At 38.8% G+C, this 26,179-nt stretch overlaps 1 protein-coding gene across 1 annotated transcript in view; it reads left to right on the forward strand.

Annotated features, from left to right (window-relative positions):
- Positions 1-24,205, forward strand: part of Tafa1 (TAFA chemokine like family member 1) — a 529,280-nt gene extending 505,075 nt beyond the window's left edge. The window contains exons 3-4 of the mRNA XM_052172626.1: positions 18,056-18,180; positions 24,188-24,205. Coding sequence (XP_052028586.1) covers positions 18,056-18,180; positions 24,188-24,205 — 143 coding nt within the window. The remainder of the gene's footprint in view (positions 1-18,055; positions 18,181-24,187) is intronic.
- Positions 24,206-26,179: the final 1,974 nt, after the last annotated feature.

The raw sequence follows: 26,179 nt of genomic DNA on the forward strand, positions 1-26,179 counted from the left end.
AACTAATGAAGGATTTGAAGACAAAGTCTGTCTGACCCTAGATATTCCATCATTAACTAGGCTTTAATGATTGTATGTATACTCAAGATGTTGACTTAGTGGCTGTATATCTGTATGTATATAATAATTTTCTGTCAATTTATTTTTAATTTTTAATCATTTATTTCATGTATGGTTCTTTGCTTCCATGTATGTATGTGTATCACATGCAGTCTTGGTACTCACAGAGACTTGAAGAGGGAATAGGATCCCCTAGAACTGGAGTTATGGATGATTGTAAGCCCCCACATATGTGGATGCTGGGAATGGATGATGAATATGACCAAATGATCTGTAAGAACAATAAGAGTTCTAAACTGATGAGCCATCTCTCTAGCCCCAGATGACTAGCTTTTAAATAAAACTCACTGTTTGTATCATGTCTTCATCACGTTCTTCAGGACCATTCCCAGATGGAGTGACAGGGGCCACAAATAATCTTAAGTAACACATGACGTGCTGGCAGCTTCCATCTTGAAAGCCCAAATGTCCAGTTAGATTCAGATACTCCTGAACTCAGTCCAGCAGTGCTTAAGAATCAGTGTCTTGTATGACTATTTGAGGTAACCTCTGACTCTCAAGCAGGACCACTTCAAGAGGGCTACTGCATGCTCAGGTTCACTGTAGGGATGTTTAGAAACCTCTGCAGAAGCCCCAGAACTGACTCATTACCTGCTCCTACCCGCATCCTCACTGACTGCTGAGATAGATACACAGGAAGGACTAGATAGTGAGGTCACCCTGAGGAGTGAGGCATGAGACACAGTTGTTTCCCTAAGGATTAGCCAACCACTTCTATTAGAGTAGGGAAAGTGTAGTTGTCTCTAGGCAGAAAGATAGCAAGTGACAGCTCTCCACAAGCTGGGCTCTGATTCATGTTCATTTGTCTACAAAGCTCTTGAGCTTTCCTGTGGCAACTAGTTTTACAATTGACATCATTGATAAAACCAAATTCCACTTTAGATAACAAAGTTTTGTTCTTCTACTGCCAAATAATATATCCTGGAGTGTCTGCAGAACTGGAAGTTCATCATCTTGATCTAAAGCACATGGTACCTGACACCTAGAAGATTATCAAGGAGATCAGAGTGTTCCTCTGAAGATTTCTTTTTTTTTCCCTCTGAAGATTTCTATTGGCTCCTAATCACTGGCATGATCTTAGGAGATGGACTTGGTATCCTGTGACAGAGGCCTCAAGAACCCTCTGTCCCTTTCTGTACTATGAAGATATGACCCACGTATGAAGCAGAAGTGGCTCTACATCAAACTGCAAACATACCAGTGACTTACTCTTCTTGTCCTAGAAGTGGCATATAAAATTCTGCTGTTTCACACTATCAAGCTCATGGTATTTTGTTTTAGTATATGGATGGACAAGGATAAATGGAGGGATCATTGATACCTCGTAGTCTTGTAGTAACTAATTTATCCAGGGAAAATATATTTCTATTTTGTGCTCAGAGCTGGAGCTGAGACCCACTTGAAAATCCAAGGGAAGAGGTAAGGTGCTGGATACCTGGTTCCTTCCCAGAAAACCCTGTCAGTTCTCAAAACTGGGTATGTTTCAGCCCAATCCTAAAAGAATGTAATGTAATTATTAAGGAAACACCCAAGAAACTTTACCAGGCTCTCCTCTAGTTGCTGTTTTTTCAGTTTTACTTTTGAAGGCTGTTGCTCTGTTTCCTAATTTCTTCCTGAGAAGCAGCCAGAAGCGCTCTTCCTCTGCACCAGTCTCTATATGATCTCCCTTTCTGCTGGAATCACAGCAGAGAATGGGAAATAGATCTTAATCGCTTACTAAATTAAACTTAAATTCTTTCGACCACAACAATTAGAATCACTCCATCTTCAGCATATAGATTGTAATTAAGAAAACCCAGTGTCACTGCTGACACTGAAGAGTTCCAGGAAAATGCCTGACTTACATACAACTGTGCCCATCCTGCATTGCCTGCCTCTGCTGTGTTTAGAAGGACATTGTGATTACATGTGCCAAGTGGAGGCAAACAGTAATATGAACAGAAAGCCACTCTCAGGGTTATCAGCCAGTCAGCTGAATATCTACATGGTAATATTTAAAATAGTCTTTCCTCAGTCATATCCATTGCTCTGCACTTTGTATGTCTAGATTCATTCATTCCTGCAGGAAGGCAAGTGCTCCCTGAGTACATTAGTGCCACATGTGGTTCTAGTCAGTAATAAGTACCAAAAATGTCTGAACAATAGCAGCTTATACAATAGGAATTGATATTTATTTAATGTAAGAAATCCATAGGTATCTGTCATCAACAAGTGTTTAGTAATCTAAGTGCCAACATTGGGCATTTTTCATGAATTTCCCTCAAAGGTGTCAGTAGTTACAGCAGTCATCTCAACATTCAGGAGATATACCTACAAAACCAGGAGTCAGAAGACTGAAAACCAGGCCAGTAGTAAATTCCTTTTGCTGACAGGAAATGAGGACTTTGCCAGATCACTCTCCCTAAAAGACCTTAGTTGCTTTTATAGAGCAGAACTGTCCAGCCTCAGCCACAGGAAATTATTTTTGTGTCGAGACTCTGGGGTAGAAATTATAATGGGAGAAAGGGCTGGGAAATGGCTTTTCTGTAGCCAATTTACAGTTCTGGCCACAATTTCAGTGTGTCATCTGCTCTGTGTGGAACCTTAAACAGACAGATGGAGACGTGCCATGCCCAGCCTTCAGAAATGTATAGCCTAGTGTGGAGAAAGATGGGGAAAGAAAAGCTCAAACTTATGAAAAATACAAGAGAGGCCTAAAAGAAGACTGAACTTTAGTCAAATGTAGGCCAAAAAATGTTTTTACAGTGTCAGGGAACGCAAGACAATTAGTTATTTCTCTCTTGTACAAATTCAGCGGTAGAAAGGGTGAGGGAACTTTACAATCAGTCTCACAGGGAGAGGGAGGAAAAAGGAAACTCAAGAGGGCCTGGGCCCATTGAAATTTGTTTCTTCCTCTTTTGTTTTCAGACATATGAGTATGAGATTTATGTCCTTGAGTAAGATAAGCAGAAGGATAAAAATTTTCAGATATTTATAGATTTTTCTAGAAAACTGAGCTGTGGAAAGTCAAGACAACTGGATTTCCTATGATGGCTAACAGTATTCTTCTACCTAACTTGTTCATCTAGGAGTCTTTTCCTTTATGACATTATCACTGAAAGTAAACATCTAACTTGCAATAGGAAGGCAAGGGGTCTATACTGCATGGCGAATGACCAGAAATTCATGCAAGCAGTATGAACAATGTGTGAGGAAAACCACTGGAGTGGCAGAGGTCTGGGATGTCACTCATAGTTACTAGGTAGAAAAGAATTCTTTTTCTTCCCAATCAGAGTGGTGTTTATAAGACAGCACTTAAACCAATATTTGCACACCAACAACATATCTTGTGAGGTGTGTTTAATGTGTGTATGTTATGTATGTGTGTGTATATGGTGTGTGTGTTTATGGTGTGTATGGTGTGTGTGTGTGTGAATGGTGTGTATGGTGTGTGTGTGGTATGTATGGTGTGTGTGTATGGTGTGTATGGTATGTGTATATGGTGTATGTGTATGTGTATATTGTATATGCTATGTGTGTATGGTGCATGTGTGTGTGGTGTATGTATGGTATGTGTGTGTGGTGTATGAGTGCATGGCATGTGTGTATATGTGTGTGCATGTGTGGGATGTATATGTGTGGCATGCATGCGTGCAATGTGTGTGTTTGTTTGTGTGTGTGTATGTGTGTGTGTGTGTCGTGAGTGCCAATACACATCCAGAGAGGTGAAACCTGACAAAGTGGACAGTGTAAATACACACTACTTGGTGATATGAGCTTTCCATGTCAGTATGGCCTAGTTTTTCCATTTTATCCAGAAAATGGAATCTGAAACTTAATATGTAATCTCATATTGGCAATTAAATTCAGCTATTAAATACCACTGTGTGAGGGAAGAACACAGAATCATCAGATGTGTTTTGGGGCACAAGATGCAGATTTTTTAACTTTGAGTACAATTTATTTTGTAATTTCTTAGGATTGCCATGATTACAAACTAAAACTGACTTCCTCTGCTAGTAAAGGTGCTCACCATAATTCAGATGCCATTAAAACAGACCCTGTCCTAAGTTGCTTAAATTTCATATTTTGAAGTTTCTCATCAACATATAACTGAATTATATATAATAATGAGTTTCATTGTGGTATTTGTCGAGCATGGATGTAATGTGTTTTGATCATACACATACAGAGAGACACAGACACACACACACACCATGCCACCTCATTTGTTCCTCTCCTCCTGTCAACCTTCTTTCTCTGACCAACTACTTTTTTTTCTATATCTTATTTCTATTTGGTTTGAATTGGAGGATTGTTGTTTGTTTTTAGAAGCATTGTTGTTGATAACCCAAATCATTTGCTTGGGATTGACTTCAGTATATGGGTGGAAGGTTAATTAGTAGATGTTTAATTCCTGCATCTGTGCCTTCAGAAGCAAAAACCTGTAAGTGTAATGTCAGAATTGGATGGAAAAAATATGGCCGAAGCTACACATTCTTTTTTTTTTCTCTAAAACTACCACCAATGAAAACCAAAATAAATCCAATTAATTTTTTTTTGTTTTTTTTTTGTTTTTTTTTATTCGATATATTTTTATTTACATTTCAAATGATTTCCCCTTTTCTAGCCCCCCCCACTCCCCGAAAGTCCCGTAAGCCCCCTTCTCTCCCCCTGTCTTCCCACCCACCCCTTCCCACTTCCCCGTTCTGGTTTTGCTGAATACTGCTTCACTGAGTCTTCTAAAACAACATTCCTGGTTATGGCCCAATGTGTTCTCACCCTCCCCATGCTTTTGCTATTAATGTTTGCGAGTTGTTTCATTTTCCTTTGAAACACTTGAATCTTCTTTGTATAGGCTTCTTTGCCTAATTCAAGCCCTGGTATATCTTCCAAAGGCACAGATAAAATTCAACTACAGCTTGAGGACCCTCATTTGAGATTTGCATGGAGCATTCTTGACATTTCTGTAGCAATTCTTTTCCAACTTGTCTTTTTTATATCAACTTCAGATTTTTGGTATATAACCACACTCTGCTGTTCTTGCTTTGTCTGTTTCTTTACATTTACTTAAACATGCTCATTTTAGAAGCATATCTTCCAACTATGTTAGTCTATCTGGGGCTATACTATGATCTCATTCCTATGACCTTCATGACATTGTGTTTTCTTCCAGTATGGGAAAGATCCTTTGGTCCTACATCTCGGAAAGTCCTAGCTACACATATGATGGTTGGCTGAGCAATTATTCTAGAAGGGCCCAACCTGAGCTAGCTACTCTATGCTTATGTGACCCTTTGCTATCCCAATCACTTTGTAGCCTCTTCCTGTGTATGTATCATTTACTACTCTCTTCACCAAGCAAAGTCACATGGCCAAATTCAGCAAGAAGAGCCTAGGAAACAGACTACTTCCTGAAGTTACTTTGTGAAGACATGAGCATAGGTGGAGAAGAAGATCTTGGCCATTCCCTTAAATCTAAATGGAAACTAAGTGTCATATGACATAAAACAATGGCAAATTCTTAAATTAAAGCAGCAATCTATCACTGTTACAAAGCACAGCTCTCTTGTCTCCTGGGGTTTCTTGCCTTAAATTAGGAGGTACTATTCTAGTTTCTAGATTTAATTGTGAAACCCTGGTAAAGCCCTCTCTGCCTTCCAACTTAGCTAGCTTATTTGTGTGACACTGTGCCATGGGGCTCCGGGTAAGACAGCTTTGATTCTGGACTCCTTGCAAGCAGATGCCTCCAGAACATTTTGTCATTCACATTCCTGTTCTCTTTTGAGGTTTAGCCTTCACAATGATATCACGGACATGAACAAAATAATCTGTGAGTGTGGTAGAACTTCTCTGCTGGTTGGAAGTTTATAAATATTTTTTCTAACTGTTTGAAATAGAGTACTTGGTATCACTGGATTAAGCACTGAAGCATAAAAACGTCCTATCATCCCTCATACATCCTATCATCCCCCATCTCACAGGTGAGGTTTCAGCCATGCCTATATGTAGCTCACAGTGCCCATCCTAAGTAGGACTGTGCACAGAGCAGTTGGACTGTAAATATTTTCTAAGAAGAAAAGCTAAACACTTTGAAACAGTATACACAGTCCCAAAAATAACCAAACTGTATCAGTATCAGGTTATGGTGCATATAAGTGTGTGCTTAAAATTTTATGTGAATCCCATTTGTGGACGTCACAATTACAGAGTGAAACAAACTGGTCTTAGAACAGTGCCTTAGTGGTTAAGGGCACTGTCTGCTCTTCGTGAGAACTTGAGTTCTAGTCCCACCTGGCAGTTCACAACCACTTGTAACTCCAGGTCCAGGAAATCCAGCAACTTTTCTCGCCTCCACGTGCACAAGGTGCACAGACACACACTAGGCAAAACACCTATACACATAAAATCATTTTAAGCAAATAAAACAAACTACTAAAAATAAATAGTTGTGCTAGTTAAATCACACCATGTATGGGAAAATGAAATCATTTGTTGTTTTGACGGCAGAACATAGTTCATTCTGAATAGATATCGGGAACTTCTTTAAAATGCCAGAAATAAGTAATCAAAGAATTACGTTGATATTTCAGACAAATTAAATTACATCTGACTGCTCTGTGACCCTGGGGTTAAACATTTCATCTTCACATGAAAGTCAAATGGTACATTCTGAAGTTCTCCCCAGAGACAGCAGGACCAAAGCAGTGTTATAAATTGTTGTTCTCTTGCTTTATAAAAACAGCTGGATTAATGTATTCACAAGTGTCTATGAGGAAGGCATGTGTGGCTCAGAGAATCACTTGGTCCGACTTCACCCTCCCAAGGTTCCATCCTCCTGGTAATTCACTCAGTCACCCACGACATCGTAATGAAATCAGAGAAGCAGTGTGTCTTGTTCAATTTTCCAGGATTTGACTGCTCTGGTAGCAGGTGAGCTGAGGGTTAGAGACACTTCTGCCCTCGTTGGTATCAATTTTATAGATCTGAAGTGGCCTGAGAGGTTCCATGTGCCCTGTTCTTTCTCCCTTGTCTAAAGTCTCATCAGTGCCAGGAACATCTCCCTGGGAGTTTGAACTTTCCTTTAATCTAATCCATTTAGAAAATGACTTACAATTTATTGAATAAAGTGGAGAAAATTGATACCTTTTCATTAGGCTGACAAAGTCTTTTTCACTGCTGGCATCTGAAATGTGTTTTCTATTTAAATTTTATTTATATCAATCTTCTCTAGTGGGAGTGAGATTAAAATGAAAGACCTTACAATCAGTATGCCACTTTCCCATTACTGCCAATACCTCGACTGCCAGGTTTGCAAATGAACTTGATGCTGGGAATTTTCTGGGCATGATTTAGTACTCCAGATCAGTTGCAAAGTGAAATAAAGCAAAAGTGATATTTTAATATATCAATAACCATAAAAGTGATTACTTTGCATATGAAAAGAAGAAAGCATACTTAGCTGACATTATTTGATACTAGCAAATCTGCAATAGTTCTAGCAAAAACCATATTAGAGAGCACAATACTTTTGCAAAATCCCTTTTTTAAATTTGAAGAAATACTTGTATAGCAAGGTAGTCCTCCAAGGAACCATTTCTAAAGTTGTAAGAAAACATAGCCAAATGGAAAAGCGTGCCTCCACTACAAAAGATTATGGGTTATGCTTCTATTCTACTGATGTTTATCTGTATGCTCTGAAAATCGTATGTATTAGGTTTAGAATCAGAGAAGGAAGCCAAGTTTGTTATGGTGGATGGTGAAAGAACTTCCAGAAACATGTATGCTTCAACAGAACAAACAATATCTGTGTTCTGTGAACTTCCGAGATATTTTTAAATGTCTTGACTCTGGGATGTTAAATTTAGAGATTCAGGGTATATACAATATAGAATTTATTAAATAGTCATAGGTCTTCGTGTTCCTCTTATAACTGATTTAAAGTAAGATGCTGGAGACTGTCGGGTGGCTCAGTGGGTAATGCACTTGCTGTATAGGCCTGAGGAACAAGGCTGAATCTCCAGTAGCCACGGAAGTGCCAAACAGGCAGCCGACCTGTAGTCTCAGTATTCTGAAGGCAGACATAGGGGGTGCCCAGAGATATCTCACTTGCTAGGGTGAGTCAGTGAGCCCCAAGTTCAGAAAGAGACACTGCCTCAACAAATGAACTAGAGAAAGATTAAGTGTAACTCTGAATGTCAACCTCTGACCTCCACACACAAGCACACGAATGTGCTCACACACATGTAAACACACACACACACACACACACACTGAATCTACACTAATGTGAAAGTACATTTAGCTGAACTTACCTCTATAAGAAAGCTACCTGCTAAAGGAAAGCAGGACAGTGTTAGCCTCTTTGATGAACTCAAGGATAAACATCTGAATGAAGTTGTAGAGTGAGCCTGGATTCAAGCGACAGGGTCCAGCCTAAGAAATAAAAACTTACTGGTGACAAGAGCTCTAAGAGCAAGAATTGACAAATGGGACCTCATAAAATTACAAAGTTTCTGTAAGGCAAAGGACACCATCAAGAGGACAAATCGGCAACCAACAAATTGGGAAAAGATCTTCACCAATCCTACATCAGATAGAGGGCTAATATCCAATATATATAAAGAACTCAAGAAGTTAGACTCCAGAAAACCAAACAACCCTATTAAAAAATGGGGGTACAGAGTTAAACAAAGAATTCTCACATGAAGAACTTCGGATGGCGGAGAAGCATCTTAAAAAATGCTCATCTTCATTAGTCATTAGGGAAATGCAAATCAAAACAACCCTAAGATTTCATCTTCCACCAGTCAGAATGGCTAATATTAAAAATTCAGGAGACAGCAGGTGTTGGAGAGGGTGTGGAGAAAGAGGAACACTCCTCCACTGCTGGTGGGGTTGCAAATTGGTACAACCACTCTGGAAATCAGTCTGGCGGTTCCTCCGAAAACTGGGCACCTCACTTCCAGAAGATCCTGCTATACCACTCCTGGGCATATACCCAGAAGACTCCCCACCATGTAATAAGGATACATGTTCTACTATGTTCATAGCAGCCCTATTTATAATTGCCAGATGCTGGAAAGAACCCAGGTATCCCTCAACAGAAGAGTGGATGCAAAAAATGTGGTATATCTACACAATGGAGTACTATTCAGCCATTAGAAACAATGAATTCATGAAATTCTTAGGCAAATGGATGGAGCTAGAGAATATCATACTAAGTGAGGTAACCCAGACTCAAAAGGTGAATCATGGTATGCACTCACTATTAAGTGGATATTAACCTAGAAAACTGGAACACCCAAAACATTATCCACACATCAAATGAGGTACAAGAAGAAAGGAGGAGTGGCCCCTGGTTCTGGAAAGACTCAGTGAAACAGTTCTCAGCAAAACCAGAACGGGGAAGTGGGACGGGGTGGGTGGGAGGACAGGGGAAGAGAAGGGGGTTTACGGGACTTTCGGGGAGTGGGGGGGCTAGAAAAGGGGAAGTCATTTGAAATGTAAATAAATTATATCGAATAAAAAAATTAAATTAAAAAAAAAAGAGATCAGAGTCCTTCCTTGAGTAGCAAAAGTCAGATTATTCCATCCCCAGAACAGGTTGGTTTTTTGTTTATTTTGCTTTTTGGGTTTTTTTTTGAGGGGGGGTTCAGAGCTGCAAATGTGCCCCAGTGACTGGTAAGATAGCTCAGGACAGCTGATGATGGCAAGAAAGGACCGTTTTCTGTTTTCTTCCAACTTACAGTCCATTCAAAGCTGCCTCTTTCTCTCATAAGATATATGCTGTGTGCTCTACGATGGAATTTTTTTAATGAAAAAATAATTTCGCCACTGAGGAATCATCTTGGCAGGACAACCCCACTAATCTAAATTAGGTCAATTTCCCCTGAGGGTACCTTGTATCTTGATGCTGCACAGTTTGGCTCTAGATAGTATCTATTCTTGACATCCCCATGTCTCTCCTATAAGAAGCTAATTGTGGCTGAAGGTAGGAAACTGTGCCTCTTTATCTTATGTCTAAAAGAGAAGCCAATAAATAGCATTTGAATGCATAAGATATAATACTTTTCTCCAAAAATTTTCAAGGAACAACATCACCAAAAGACGCTGTATCCGGCTTTGTGGTTTTAAGTCTTGCTTGTTGTTATTCCCTACCTTCACTAACACCTTCGTCAAAGTAAATTACTTCTGTCTGGAAAATGCTAGAAAACAATTAATAGGAAGAACATAATGATAGATAAACTAGTCCTTGGCTATTCATTCCATGGATGTTATTAAATATAAAATATTAGCGTGTTATATAGCATGTATATGCTATAATTTACAGGTTATATTATAAATGTGATAATTAATGTATATTAGAATTCATAGATACTTCTGCTGAAGATCAGGTATCAACTCATGGGTGAATTCATATATAGTACACAATGAATACACATATAAACAATAACTGCCATATGATGAATACAACATTTATTATGCTTTATTCTAAGTCCTTTATTCCATTTAAAATTCACAATAACTACCTGTGGTTTTTATAATTGAGGAGCTGGCACCCCGAATCAAGCAATGTTTGAAGGCCATGTTGCTGATGAATGGTGGAGTTAGGACTGAAACGTGGGCCCTTGTATCACAGTCATGTCACTTAGCACATGACACGGAGCTGACAATGCACAGTGCCTCCAGGCTGGATCACTTCCTTAAGTATGTGATCATAGGAAAAAGGAAGTCTGGAGAAACTGCAGAGAGGCATGTTCGATACTTTTAATTTTCTCTTTGCCTTGACAAAGACAATGACACACTTGGAGTTGCTATAGGCCCCTTGAAAAGAGCCACCACAACTGTGCTCCAACAGCTGTGTGGAAAGGGGGTGAGGAGTTGTCCCACCCTTGTGGAGGGGTCACTGTCTCTTCTGTTGTATGACAGGTTGGACAAAAATGAGGGTAGAAATCTCTCTCGATTGATGCATATAATCTTCTGGAAACAAAAAAGGTGATCATATATCCAACCACTTAATTTATGCTCAGACTTTCCTAAGCCACACAAACAAGCTGAGGGTTTGGCATAATATTAAAAAACAATGGTTTACTCTCTACCTATGCTAGAGATGGACTGCTATTCTGTCTAGCGTGATTTTATCCTTTAGAGTTCTAAAAGATGATGACAGCAGTGGAAAGGAGAGCTAAAATTCATTGAGCACTTACTAAGTGCCATCGTCTGACTTATGCTCTGTATGCTTTTTGTCACATAATCCATCAGGACCTATGGTAGGCGTTACTTTCTCTTTCTGTTTCATATTTAATCCATTAACTTGTAAGTTGATAACCTACCTTCAGCTTCTCATACTCCTCAAATAGGGAAATGTAAGATTCCTCCTCAGTTTTTACTTTTTTTTTCAACTTTTTGAGATTATAATTTACTTATATCTTTTCCCCTTTCTACCATCCAAAACCCTCCGTGTACCCCCTTACTATCTATAAAATTAATGTTTTTTTATCTTTTAATTGTTTTAACACACACATACACGCACACGCACAGTACACTGTTTCTAAATATTTAAATGTTCAATCCATATAATATTGCTTGTATGTATAATAACAGAACGTCAGCCCTGAAAACATATACATATAACTTGCTTGTTGGTGAGGCATCTGATACTTCTAATGGGTATCTCCTTCCACACTGTCCACTGTCATGAGAGGAGCAGCTAAGGTGTTGGAGCTGCTGACCATATCGCTTTGTCCAGTGCTTCTGACATTGTTCCCAACTTTGCATCTCTTAGGTCTTCTATGTCAGGAGCTTTAAATCAAGCCCTTATGTGAGTTTGGCGTAATGCCAGTACCTGCTTTCCTACGTACTTGAAAAGTTGAGGTGGGGAGGCAGCAAGTTCAAAGCCATCCTAAGAAATACGAGAAGGCCCTGTCAGACAGAGACCACTACAGAAAACCACAACCAATCAAAATGTAGAGTTATGGATCCCAGTCTAAGTGAATACCTCTATAAAACTCTTCTACACCTAAGGATCAGGGAACATTGTGGAAGAGGGGGCCAAAAGATTGTAAGATCAAGAACATCAGGGACTCATGAGATTGTGGCTCTTAGTAATATCAGACACTGTACCTAAACATCTCCCCACCTTTGTGCTCAAACAGGAACTGAACAAGGATGACATCATGCTAAAGAGACAGGGGAAAAGCCCATGAGGCTGCAATCATACAAGTAGTACAGGCAGCTGAGGAAAGCTGAAGAGGTAGTCTCCCCCAGGGAATAGCGCACTGATTTCCAGTGCCAGATGGTCAGCCCTAAACCCATAAATGCGAACAGGTTTTATACACACACATATATACGTATACATATGTGTATACGTATATATGTATTGCTAATGAAAATTGTTAATTGTTATTGCCTTCATATATATGTATATATACATGTGTATATGCATATATATTTGTATATACACACATATACAGGCAATAAGGATTAGGAAAGAACAAGGCTGTGAATTTAACAGAGAATAGGGAAAGGTATATGCAAAAGTTAAGAAGGTAGAAATGTCATAATTATATAATCTCAAAAATTAAAAACAGAAAAATACCTTTTCTAAAAATTTTTATAAAAAAATACTTTTTTCTTAAAAATCAAACAATGGCACGCATCAAACCTTCCTGGGTCTATCTTGAGAGCAGTTCCATCTTTTGCTCCTGTCTTGCTTTTGCTCCTGTAATCTTGGTTCTAGAGTCTTCCATGACTGACCCGATTCAAGAAAAGAGAAGGCTAACTCCCTGCCCTAAAGAACTTCCACAGTATATGAAGGCTTCCCCATTCCCACCTTCCCATGCCCGCCTGCTCTTTTAGCACAGTAATGAATCTGCTCGCAGAAGATCGCTGTGCTCATTTATTCGTGACAAACAGCAGCAGTGCCTCTGTTAAGAAACCAGATCTAAACTGAAGCTGGAGGGCGGACCCGAGGCATGGTCTTAAATTCATCACTCTTGGTGTAACGTATAGTGAGTGCATCAATAAACATTTTTGGGGCTGAGAGACAAGCGTTGTCTACAGAGATGATATAATAGGGATTTCTGCTCTTATTCAATAAGATGTTCGTATGCTATATTTATTAATCTTGGCGTGGATTAGTATCTCACTGCCTCTCCTCATCAGTGACAATGGTGATACAGGAGCAGCCTCAGGAAAGGATGCCCGCCCATCTGGATTCTCACCGATTCACCTCTTTGGCTCCTCGGCAGCAGCATCTGTTATAAGAGAGAAATCCAGGACTCATGATTAAAGGGCCTTTAGTGATTTTTAAGAAGCTCTCCAGGAGACATGAACATCCTTGAAAGACCTGAAGATCAGATATTTCCTGCACATGACACATTTACGGAGCAAATCCCAGAACCCTGAGGTTAAAAGGGACTGTAAAGGCCCCCTTTCATAATCACTATGGATAAGAGGAAGTCGGTTTTGCGGATGATATTTAATTAACTAGGTTTTTCTAAGGGATGAAAAGCCCTTGTCACAGTTACATATCTGCCACACAGCATCCCTCGCTTCCAAAACTGTTCCCTGGTGGGGATTTCTGTAAAATGTTGTAACTAATGGAATCGAAGAAAGTGTATCTCAGACCAGAGATGTAGCAAGCGTGAGCTCAAACTAATTTCATCAGACATTGAATTTTTTTTTATTTTCTGTATGTTTTTGTGCTTGACATGAAATTATTTTCAGCAGTAATATAATAAGGAAAATTCATTCACTCAGCAATCAATAATTGTTTTAAGTTTTCTGAATTCTGGAATGCAAAGCTATAAATAAGTAAATAGTGTAAGGCTTTTGTTTAAGCTGGCCTGCGACCCTTCTTACCTTTGTACACCTGGAGATGCGAAGCGCTAGGGTTCAATAATAACCACTGTGAGGATGATGTAATACATTTTAAGTTCTTCACACAGGGACCCAAGGCAATGGCACAGAGTTGTAATGCGGAAGCAGAAACACGTGACTGTCATTCACTAAATACTAGTTATTATTCATACTGTTAATTACTAGAATTTGAGACAATTGAGAATTATTCAGATGGAGAGTCCAGACTTTTAAATGTAGATTTTAATTATATATACCTATATTTGTATGACAAAGAAAGACTTTATTGGAGGATGAAGAAATCTAAAGACATAGAAACAGCTAAGTCATCTTGATACCTTGATACAAGCTCACTAATGGAGTCTAACAGATTCTTACTGCTCCCGGAGTTTGAGTGTTTAAAATAACTTCCAGTTTGGATTAAGGAATAGGGTAGTTTGAAAGTCTCTTTGTGAACCATATAAAAGATAGTGCAGGAAATACAAGTTTCTTGAAAGGTATCAGAATTAGGGAGCACATCTTGACCTAGGGTGTGAATTGGTGTGGATGAAGTTGCCCATGTGATCTTGGGTCCACCACCGGAGGCCACGCCAGAAGATGAGCCAGACTCAGAGCAAAGGCACATCAGAAGCTTTGTTCTGCAGAGGAAGCCACAGCAACACATTTATAAGCATATCTGGGGACATGTTCATTTTTACAGAGCCTTCCTCACACCAGGTGTCAGCTCTTCACAGCTTTGAGTTAAAGGTGCTTCATCAGCTTAGAGATTTTTTTTCCTGTCCGTCTGCCTGCCTGTCTGTCTGTCTATACATTTGCTTAGAAGATACTAATGCCTAAGAGAAGGGAAAGCTTTGGTAGCAGCTTGCAGCAAAGCAGGCCAGCTCAAAGGAAGGCAGAGAACCACCAGAAGGACAGAAGGACCGGAGATCACAGGTCTTTGGAAGCAAGCACAGGCTGAGCTCCCCTCCAGGTGTTCTTTATGACTATACCTCCACGAGGAAGAAAAAAACATGTGACAACATGCTCTTGAAAGGACTGTCAAGAGAGCACTGTTCTCTTCAGAGCAGAGGTCACATAGTGTCTGTGCACAGTGATTTAAATTCAGGGGCACAGTATGGAAATACAGGATAGGCCTTAAACGTAAACATTGGCTTCGGTGATAAATGTGAATAACTTGTTCCCTGTTAAGCAGCAGCTGAAGGAAGCCATAGATTACAGGTTTTCAATAAACACCAGCAACTTTATTTTTTATCTCATCTTTCTTTTTGTCCCCTCTCAACATAACATTGTTTTCTTTGCTGTAGAAAGTTTAGATTCTCTTACTTGACGTCATTACCTATTCATCAGCATGGTCATAAAAACCTTATCCTGCTCTAAGCCTGTAGAGAGCACAGATACTAATGAGAGCATATCTAGACATTTACATATATCAGCAGCTCAGGCTGCCCTGTATATATAGACAGAAGGCTTAATGAACTTTGACCCTTGGTACCTCCTTAGCATGCCTGATGTAGGCATCCTATTTACATTGGTCTGTTCCACATAAAATAAAATCATTAAATGTGGCAAAAGTGACCCCAAAATGTTTCTTAAATTTGTGATAATAAAGAAACAGATATGATTTTTGTCTATAGACCCCCCTGCCCAGTGATTTTACTCAAAGCAACACTGAAGTAACAGTGAAATCTAAAGGAGGAAAGGACTGAACTAAAGAATGTGTGAAGAGGGCTGCAGAGGCGACTTCGAAATTAGGCACACAGTCTGCTCTTCCAGGGGACTGGGGTTCAGTCCCTGAAACTATATGGCAGCTCACAACCATCTGTAATTCTAATTCCAGAGGATCGGGAGCACTGCATGCATCTCGTACATAGACATGCATACAAGTAAAATGCTCTTACACATTAAATACAAACAAATCTTTCATTTTACAATAACATGGGAAATAAGGAAAACGTAACAGCAAGCAGCTGCCTGGGTATGTAAACGACATAATTGTAAGATAGAAATCTAATCCCTGTAGTTAACTCAGGAAGCATGGAGAATTTTAATGGGCTCCGGCTTTTCTACATTTTCATATTTATTTTCTGAAGCACTTACACATACTGTTTGTTTTCTTGATCACTGTGAGATTTAAGCATCATGGTAGACGTGCCTTTGGGAATGAGAGGTGAGAGGGATGAGGACCTGAAGGCCCAGAGGAAAATTAGGACAACCTAACAAACAAGAAAAGATGGCTAGCATTTTGAGTGTGTGTATTTACTGTTGTTTTTGTTTGGGGGACTTACTAACTTTTATTGTATGCAAATTAGTGTTGGCCTGCATGCATGCCTGTGTACTGTTTGCATGACTGTTCCTATTGACACTAGAAGAGAACATTCAATCTCCTAGAACTGGAGGTTGGGATGGTTGTGAGCCACCATATGGGTGCTGGGAACCAAACCCCAGGCTCTCTGCAAGAGCAGCAAGTACTCTTAACCACTGAGCCATTTCTCCAGGTCACTAGTTTAAGATTTTTGACCCAGGTGCATCTGTGAGGCACTAACATGGTGAGAAACAGAAATGACAGATACTTGTTTTTCACTCAGAGTTTTATAAGGTTTCATTATGAAAATGTAATATATGCATGTGTGTTCATATATATTGTATATATCATATACATATCATATACTTATATACATATCATATACTTATCATACACACATGTGTATGTATATATATATACATACACACACACACACATATAATGGCCATCCTTGATACAATCCTAAAAAGACAGTTTCATCTGAGGAAGTTTGGTTTCTTCCCACGGCTTATGAAACATATAAAAGGAAACCTACCGCCCGTGCCAGCTGTTCCTTCGACTGCAAAGGAGTGAACTTTCCTTTATCATTACTCTTCATTTGTACTTTGCAACTTTGCTTCTGTGCTTTCAGCTCATTTTTTTTCTTTTGCTAAGGCTTTGAAATTCTCCACAGCCCTGGGCTAAGGGATAAACCTAATGCTGGGTGGATAAACTGGCCTTCCTAAAAAGAACACGTCAGTCATTTTGAAGAATACTCAGCTCTTTGTCCCTTTAACTGGAAAGAAGTAGCACAAGGTCCCAGGTCTACAAAAAGTAGTAAGTCAAAATCCCTCAAAATTTGAGAGTAAATCCCCCACATAGCAAGTATCAGGCCAGGAAGAGCTATGCAGCAAGACCTTATCTCAGAGAGAGCAACACAAAACAAGTGTCCCCATTCCTCATTTTTGAATTATATGAAGTGACTTTGGGACAGCATGGTGCATAAGAAACCAGATGACATCATTGTATTTGCATTTCAATACTTGTTTTCTTTTTTTATTATTAATTAATTTATTTATTTTTACACTCCATATTTTATCCCCCCTCCACCCTCTGACTGTTCCACATCTCGTACCTCCTACCCAAACCCCTGTCTCCATGTGTATGTCCCCACCCCTCATCCCACCCGACCTCTAAACTCCCTGGGGCTTCCAGTCTCTTGAGGATTAGGTGCATCATCTCTGAATGAACACAGACCCGGCAGTCCTCTACTGTATGTGTGTTAGGAGCCTTATGTCAGTACCAGCTGTATGTTGCCTGTTTGGTGGTCCAGTGTTTGAGAGATCTTAGGAGGTCCTGATTAAATGAGACTGCTGGTCCTCCTACAGGATTGCCCTTCTCCTCAGCTTCTTTCAGCCTTCCCAATCCAACAACAGGAGTCAGCTGCTTCTGTCTATTGGTTGGGTGCAAATGTCTGCATCTGACTCTTTCAACTGCTTGTTGGGTCTTCTGGAGTCCTGTCATACTCAGTCCCTTTTTGTGAATGCTCCATAACCTTAGTAATCTTGTCAGCACTTGGGACCACCCCTTGAGCTGGATCCCACTTTGGGTCTGTCGCTGAATCTTCTTTTCCTCAGGCTCCTCTCCATTTCCATCCTTGTAATTCTTGATGAGCGATTTCCATCCAGTCTTAGAAGATGGAGGTAGGCCTCCTTGCTGCAGAGAACATTAAAACCTGTGAAGGGAATGCAGCCTCAGAATACAGGGTTATTTGACAAAGTTCAAATACAGTTGTTTCTTGTTTCCACACAGCCTCCATAGTGATTGGGAAATGGTGGTGTGAGATGGAGCCCTGCCTAGAAGGAGAAGAATGTAAGACACTCCCTGACAATTCTGGATGGATGTGTGCTACGGGCAACAAGATTAAGACCACACGAGTAAGTCTGCTTCAAATATTACATTCATGTTTCAAACTGTACTATTATTGGCTTTGTCCTTGCATTAGCAGCAGTCAGAAGGGCTTGAATGACACAGGAGAAAAGATTCCCTTTAACAGGACATATTCTGAACTAGGTGGGTCAGTGTCCATCCATGAATTAGAAGTTAAAGTTTAAATGTGACCCTTCTGCATGATGTGGTTCTTCATGTTACAGAGTCACAGGTAAAGCAGGGGAGGTGGAATCATTAGGGCAGTTGTGTGGGTATTGTATCTTGCAACCATAGTGCTCAGAATGAAGATCGTGTGCCTTGCTTGATTCATCTCAGCAGTATGCTGAAAAAGACTGTGTTTAAGTACAATCATGCTTAAAGGAATTTTAGTGACCTTTTAGAGAAGTACAAAGAGATTTGTAAAGTTGGTAATTATTCTTTGATTTCTCTCATTAAAGCAGGAGCTCCCCAAAATTATAAAACATAGAGAGGGAGTATGCCTCTCCTGTCAATGTTAGTGTGATTTATAGTGCCATGCTAGGGTACAGGGATGTGGCTAGGCCAACCATTAACCATGTAGAGATTACACTTGTGTGACATCTAAAGAGGATAAAGTGAATGAAGCTCTAGATGATTAAAATTCTTTAGTTACCTATTAGTACAAAGTCATGAAAACATTTCAACAACTAATATCATCCTATGCTGTGCACCACCCAACTGTTAGCATATCGGCCTTGAAGAATATTTGTTTATACCTACCTGTATGTGTGTGTGCTTATCTTTTTAGACACTTAAAAAGTGATTTTACCTTGTGTAAATATACCACATTTTCATGAAATTCTTAGGCAAATTCTTAGCAAATGGAAAATATCATCCTAAGTGAGGTAACTCATTCACAAAAGAACACACATGGAATGCAGTAATTGATAAGTAGATATTAGCCCAGCAGTTCTGAATACCCAAGATACAACTCACATATCAAATCATTCCCAAGAAAAAGGAAGGAGAGGGCCCTGGTCCTGGAAAGGCTTGATGCAGCATTGTAGGGGATTACCAGGACACATAAGTGAGAGGGGGTTGATTGGGGAACGGGAAGAGGGAAGATGGCTTATGGGACTTATGGGGAGGTGGGAACTGGGAAAGGGAAAATCATTTGGAATGTAAACAAATAATATAGAAAATAATAAAAAGAAAAGAAAAAAGTGATTTTACCAGTTGTAAGTCTACAGGATAAACATTTACTCTAACAGAAAGTGAATCAAATATTGAAGAGTACACTGAATTCTAATCACTATACCAAGAACCTTGATATGATATTTCTTTCAAATATCATTTGTTTAATCAATAAAAGTAGTACTTACAACTATGTGATACAGAAATCAGAAATTTATATAATACTGTATGAACACATTCAAGTTTTTTCATATATGAAATAAAGGTGCATCAAATATAGTTACCCATATGGACTACAGTGGCCAATAAATGCCATAGATCCTTTACATGTGGTCAAGAGGGATTTCTGAACCACCATAGCTTGCTAATAAGCATCCTCATGTCTATAAATAATTCAGCACAAATTTTTGCTTCTCTTTACAATTACACACTTACATAACGAAGCATCCAGAAGTAAGACTGGCTCAGGTTCCTTGTTACTTACCCTAAAATAATTGATTTTAATTAGTTAATGGAGGAGGCCAGATTTGCTTATGGTTATGTTTTGTCTGAAAAGTACTTGGACAAGCTAGAATACTTGAAGATATTGTGAATTAGAGTTACACTTACTTTTGGTTTGAACACATTACATATGTACCTTATCTAGACAACTGATGACTGCTATCTTATATGGAAGGTACCCCCTAGCTTTCATGGTGACTTAGAATTTAGAACTCATTAAGAAAAATGAATCCAATTCAAATTATTTCAGTATTTAAGTATAGAAAATTCCAAGAATACCAATTCAGAGACTCTTTGGAAGATAGACTTTATGCTCAAAACTAAAAAAATGAAAGCACCGAGAAATAGTTCATGCTACTTTTTTGAGAGTGATGCAACTTTTATTTAAAAGTGGCCTCTGTTTTATTGTGGAGTCTTTTTTAACCATCAAGCATGTTGTACTGCACCCCTAGACACCTTTGTCATCAAAGGATGCTTGTGCAGAACCTGATCACTGTAATTAAGGGTGTAGCATGTGGTTTGCCCCACCGAGGGAGTACTGAGGTCCACCCAGGCAGCTGAAAATACAAGAAAGCCAAACCATGGCTCATACTGCTTTGAAAAATAAGGGCGTATGAGTTCCCCCATGTGCACATCTGAGTATTCTCAAGTCTATAGAGGGGAGATAGGGCACACTGGGTAAAGCTATGCTTCATAAACACTGAGAGTATTCAAAGATTACTTTCGCCTTTTCTCTGTGAGATTCCCAAGAACTCTAGGATGTCAAAATCACTTAAAAACACACACACACACACACACACAGCAGTTAAACCCAGACAAGCATCCAGGAGCCCACATTCTGAACAGATGGTAGACTAACACCAGTTCTTAGATTATATGCTCCTAAAAGAAAATCTATGATAATTTTTTGTATACTCCTGTGTGATTTCCCCACTAGAACACATCTATACCCACCCCTTCAAATAGTGACTCTAGCAATTTAAGTTTTAAAGGAGTTTAATTCACAGAGAAGCTTCAATCGTTATGAGTTCAATTTTTGTTATCTAAGCTACTCTTTTTTTTCTTATATGTAAGGCTGGTTTTTACAAAAAGGAAATGTTGAAAAAATAAACTGTTAACTTTAACAGTTAAATGGTAAGTGAGCATTTCTTTGGGGCTGTTAGTTTAAATACTAACGCTTGGACTGGGGAGATGGTGCAGTTGCTAAAGCAAGCATAAAGAACTGCATTAAGATTCCCATGCCCCACATAAAAAGCCGCAATGACATTTGCCAGTGTCCTAGTGCTGGGGGAGCAGAGATAAGATGATCCCTGTCCAATTATTCTTGCCAAATCTATGAGCGCCAGCTTCACTGAGTGACTCTGTTTCAAAAAGAAAAAAATATGGAGCAGAGGACTAGAAGAAGGTATTGACCTCTGGCCTCTATATAAACTTGCTTGTACACACACACACACACAGAAAACAGGTATGCACATATAACCACACATTAAAAAAATAAACTAAATTTTAGGGTAAAAGTCTTTGCCAGAAAGTCTCCAGGGACTCGACTCTTTTCCCACTCAAAACATTCCAGCAGAAAGAAAATATCAGAAAAAGTCTCTGAAATATAGATAAGCAAGAGATATTTTTGCTCTGTGATCTACTTTAATGATTTCCAGTGTTAATTTTTAAACGAGGGCTGGAGAGAGGAAATCTCGTGTATCATCTGAACCACAAGTCCTCAGAATAGGCGAGCCTGAGTAGCAAGGCACAATGAAGAAGACTCTCTCTCTCTCTCTCTCTCTCTCTCTCTCTCTGTAATGGTGCCTTTCAGAGACAATATAACCTAAAGAGGTAGAAAAGACAACTGGAGTTATGGAAAGCATTTTCTACCAAGGAATTTGGAATGATGAATAATAATTAGATCCCTGAAAGTCATGATGTAGAAGAAAAGCATTCATGTCTGAGAAGTTGTCAACCACTCAGCGTGAAGGATAATGTCACCATCACACTCCCCTGCAGAGAAGCATGGAATATCTTCACAGAGTTTTATGGCCAAACATTATCCCTATCACATGTTGATCATTGTTTGAGTTACTTGATTCAATTATTTTTGTATAGTGGCAAGACTAGACTAAATATTGTCTTAAGATCTTTTTTCTCTGTTTCTAGATACTGCTTAACATTTATTTTATTTTAAATAGTATATCAAATAAAGCTTTGGAACATTGGAGGGCCCGTGTCCATGTTCAGGACCATAGAAACCTTGCACAGGTAGCACAATGGCCTGATTTAGAAGAGAATTCCCCACAGAGGAAACAAGTTATTTTAATATGATATGCTAACTGTACATGGAAATGGAATGGCAGGTATTTTGAAAACTGAAATGTAAAGTAATGGAACTCAGAGAAAATTATAGTCAGTTGGGACAAAAAAAAATTTCCAAAAGAATGAAGATTGCAGAACACAGTCTGATTGATTGGCTTGGTAAGAATCAATCAACTGTAGATTTGCTTCACCACAGTGGGGAAAACAAAAACTAGTGCATCTTGTAAACTTGAGTTTTGTTCCCTAAAAGAGCAGTTATCAGACCTTAAACTGCCCAACAAAGCATACTAGCCATCTTGTCAAGTTACTGATTATGTGACTGGCCACCACAAACCCTTTGATCCTCTGTCCATGCTCTCTGTCTATCCCTCTGCTAGTGACTCTGATTTTGGCAATATGTGTCCATTCTCTGCTGTCCCAACATTTTCTATATATTTTAAAAAGAGCAGAATCTATGTTTTGACACCTTCTGGCTTCTTGTTCTTCTTTACAAGATTCCACTAGCTAGAAAATTCTTTGAGAGCTTATGACATTACAGTTCTGACTGCCATTCAATTTCCAGTTGAAATACTGAAAGAGAGGAGGAGAAAGATACCCACCTCCAAAGAAGTAATATCAAAGTGCTGTCTAAAACAAAAAGACAATTGAATTATAAGGAAGAGATATTAAATATGGAGATAATTGAAAGATTTAGAGAATTGTAGGCAAGGAAAATGAACCATTTTACACAGTCACAGTTGCCTCTGGAAGCAATATATTCATTCATTGCCTTAGTAAGTAAGAACAGGTAAGCCTATACTATCTTATTTTAAATGTCTCTAGGATTTGATGGCAACAGGACAGAGCAGCTGGTCTTCCATTTTGGCATAGAGAGTAAACAGAAATGGGAAAAAAGGCAATTTCAATTCAGTTTGGTAAATGCTACTTTATCCCCCTTTTTGTGGTGGAAAAGAAGGCACAGCCAACCAAAGGTTATGTCAGCCAATGGAATAAAGGAAAATTAAGTAGAAAGATCTATCATTTGTAAGGAGAAAACCTAAAATAAATTTATAAAATATTCCCATACATTCTTCATCTTGACCAAGAAATGTTAGAGTGTAAATTTTTATTAGTGTTCTACCTAACACTAAAAGATTTTAATTGATTTGTTCTCCTGGTCCCAGAAGGAACATTTTCCAAAGCTATAAAAAAAGTAAGAGGCTGGGAGTATATCTCTATGATATCCTGAAATGCATAAGACCTTGACTTTGGTCGCAACATCAGAAAAAGAAAATTGAGACGATAAAAAACAATAGCTTATTTCCTTGTGCTGGCTTTTCTCTGCTAGAACCATCATTCATGGTTTTAGCCAGTGGTTTCTTGAGCATCCATGTGTCCTTGATATTTGAGTCTTTGGGTACATACTAAGTAAACAGCATGTATAGATTCAGGCATGGTCTTGATTCCACTTAACACTCATTATTGGACAGAATAGTTCTTGATCTTATAAAAGTATTCATCTGTTCCTCCACAGACATAGACTAATTTAGATAAGAACTTTCCAATGGCCAATCCTCAATGTTTCACACAGGACAAATTCATAAGGCCATGGTATAATCAGTTCAAACTCTCATCATAGAAGCAGAAAGTGATTACATAAATTGCATGGCCCAGTGCTACAAGAAAATGCAAGATTCTTATTAAAAATTTATTAGTAAATTCAAGGCAGCAGCAGTAAGGAAATAAACCAACTGTGGGGCCCTCATTGGCACAGGACCCATGGAATTGAATAGCGATTTTATACCCAGTTCTTGATACCCAGTTCTTGATAGGCATTTCTGTAAGAATCTTTCTACCCAGTTTTGACACAGAGGAACTTAATGGATTTACTGCAATATGAAAGATCTGTCTATGGGCTTTCAGCTTCATGTGAAAGATATCTGAATAAAGCAACACAATAAAATTAAAGGCATCCTCATTTTCGGCATTAGCACCCTTCCTTATGCCTTCATTTCTTACTTTCTTACTGAGATTTCTTTTTTTCTTTGGTTTCAGATTCACCCAAGAACCTAACAGAAACATTTGTTATACAAATAAGAAAAAGAACAACCTGTGGAAAATACATTGTGAGGATTTAAAACATCTTCCATACTTGCAAGACAAATGGATCTCTGATCTGCACTTTGGTTACCAGATAATCACAGTGCTCTTACTCTGTGAAACAAAATATCCCAAAAGAAGACTCTGGATTTTCTGGCAACGTCATAGAAAATGGCTTTTAAAGAAAATGAGTTTTCTTTGTGAAATGTGGGGGATCATGAAGAACGATCAACTGTCTTCTAATTTGGAACTACCGTTACTTTGTACCATTTGAAATATATATGTATATATATAATATTTTGAAATATTATATATTCTCTTCAAGAAATGAACAGTACCACAATGTGAGGTGGCTGGTGTATCCCTTTCAGTTCTGGATGTTTGGTCGGTTTTGTTTCGTTTGCCATTCCTTTTTCTCTCGGTAAGGAAGATACATGCCCATGTGAGAATCCAACATGGCACGCTCCCTGGAAGGCCAGCTGCAAGCCGACTCCTGGAATCTGAGGCATCTTAACAGTACTGAGTCAAGAGCTTCCCCCTGTTTCTACCCGGTGACCCAAGGAAGCTCCTCGTCTTGATTTATTGCTTTCTATCCTGTGCAATATTAGCATGCAAGCTTGGCTTACATAACCATACTTTATATTCAATTGATATATAATAACCGTTCTAACCTCTTCCAGGAAAATATTTTTAGAACTACTAGCTTTTCCACAGATAAGCAAATGAGGATTCTTGAGGGAGATGCTCCACTGTGCTATTAAGACTCTGGCCGGATGGTAGGATGTAGATCCCTGTATTAATAAGTCCTGTAAATACACTCACTGTCTTAGGGCTTTGTATAGCTGTCCTAGACTCAAGAAGTGTCCTCTGATTAAATCCAAAGTCTGCCATTGTTAACTACATAGTGCTGTAGCAACATGTTTTATCATGGCGCCTCCTTCTATGTTTGATTTGCTTTTTCCTAGAGTATTCACATCTCTGATGAGATAGGAAAGCTATGAAAGCAATTAGGTTTCACAGTGATCTATGTGACCGAGTGTTGGACAGCCCTATTAAAGTGGTAAATAACTTCTTTCTTAATACACTTGTCCTCTTTGTCTGCCATTTAGTTTTATAGACTCTCTTTTAACTAAACCAAGAGATCATGAGACTCTACGAAGGCTATTATTTCCAACAATAATATTTTGAAACTTAGAAACTCATTAATATGATTGTAGTGAAATATCCAATTATAATTTCTGGGATTCCATGTGGGTCACTCTGACAATATATATGGGGCTCACACACACACGCACACACACGCACACACACACATACACATCAAAGAGAGAAGGAAAAAAACAAAAAAAACCCTAAAATCCATTATCCCTGTCTTTTTTCAAGTTACTGAGTGAAGGTATAAACAACTACTTAAGGTCTACGTTTCCTGGGGAAAATTTTAATGGGATTTTACACTCCCGTGTCATCTTACAACTGCAGGGTTTTTTTCCCCCTCCAAAAATTATTTTCTGGCATCTGTGTGGTTAGAGCATCTTAGTAAATCACAGAACTGTAGTCCCTGAGTCTGCTCTTTTCAAGATCAAGCCTCAAGTAAAACTGAAGATTCCCCTCTTACTGTACCCAGAAAACCTGAAGTTTAATTGAATGTGTGAAGTTCTAACAAAAAAAAAATTTTTTGAGTCTGTATTGCAAAGGCCTGTAAAAAGCATCTAGAGATAGAAATAGAATCCCTACTGTAAAATTGAGACTTCCACATGCTGTGGTGGATATTTGCTAAAAGATAACATAAAATCTGTACCAGTATCCATGTATGGTGGCAAGAGATAGCTAGGTATCACTTGAGATCCCAGCACTTGAAACATGGAGGTAGGAAGATTGCAAGTTCAAAGTTAGCCTGGGATACAAAGCCCTGCCCCAAAACAAAGAAAATCATTTGTGACAGCACTC

This window comes from Apodemus sylvaticus, chromosome 2, assembly GCF_947179515.1.
Source record: "Apodemus sylvaticus chromosome 2, mApoSyl1.1, whole genome shotgun sequence".
NCBI classification, from domain to species: domain Eukaryota; kingdom Metazoa; phylum Chordata; class Mammalia; order Rodentia; family Muridae; genus Apodemus; species Apodemus sylvaticus.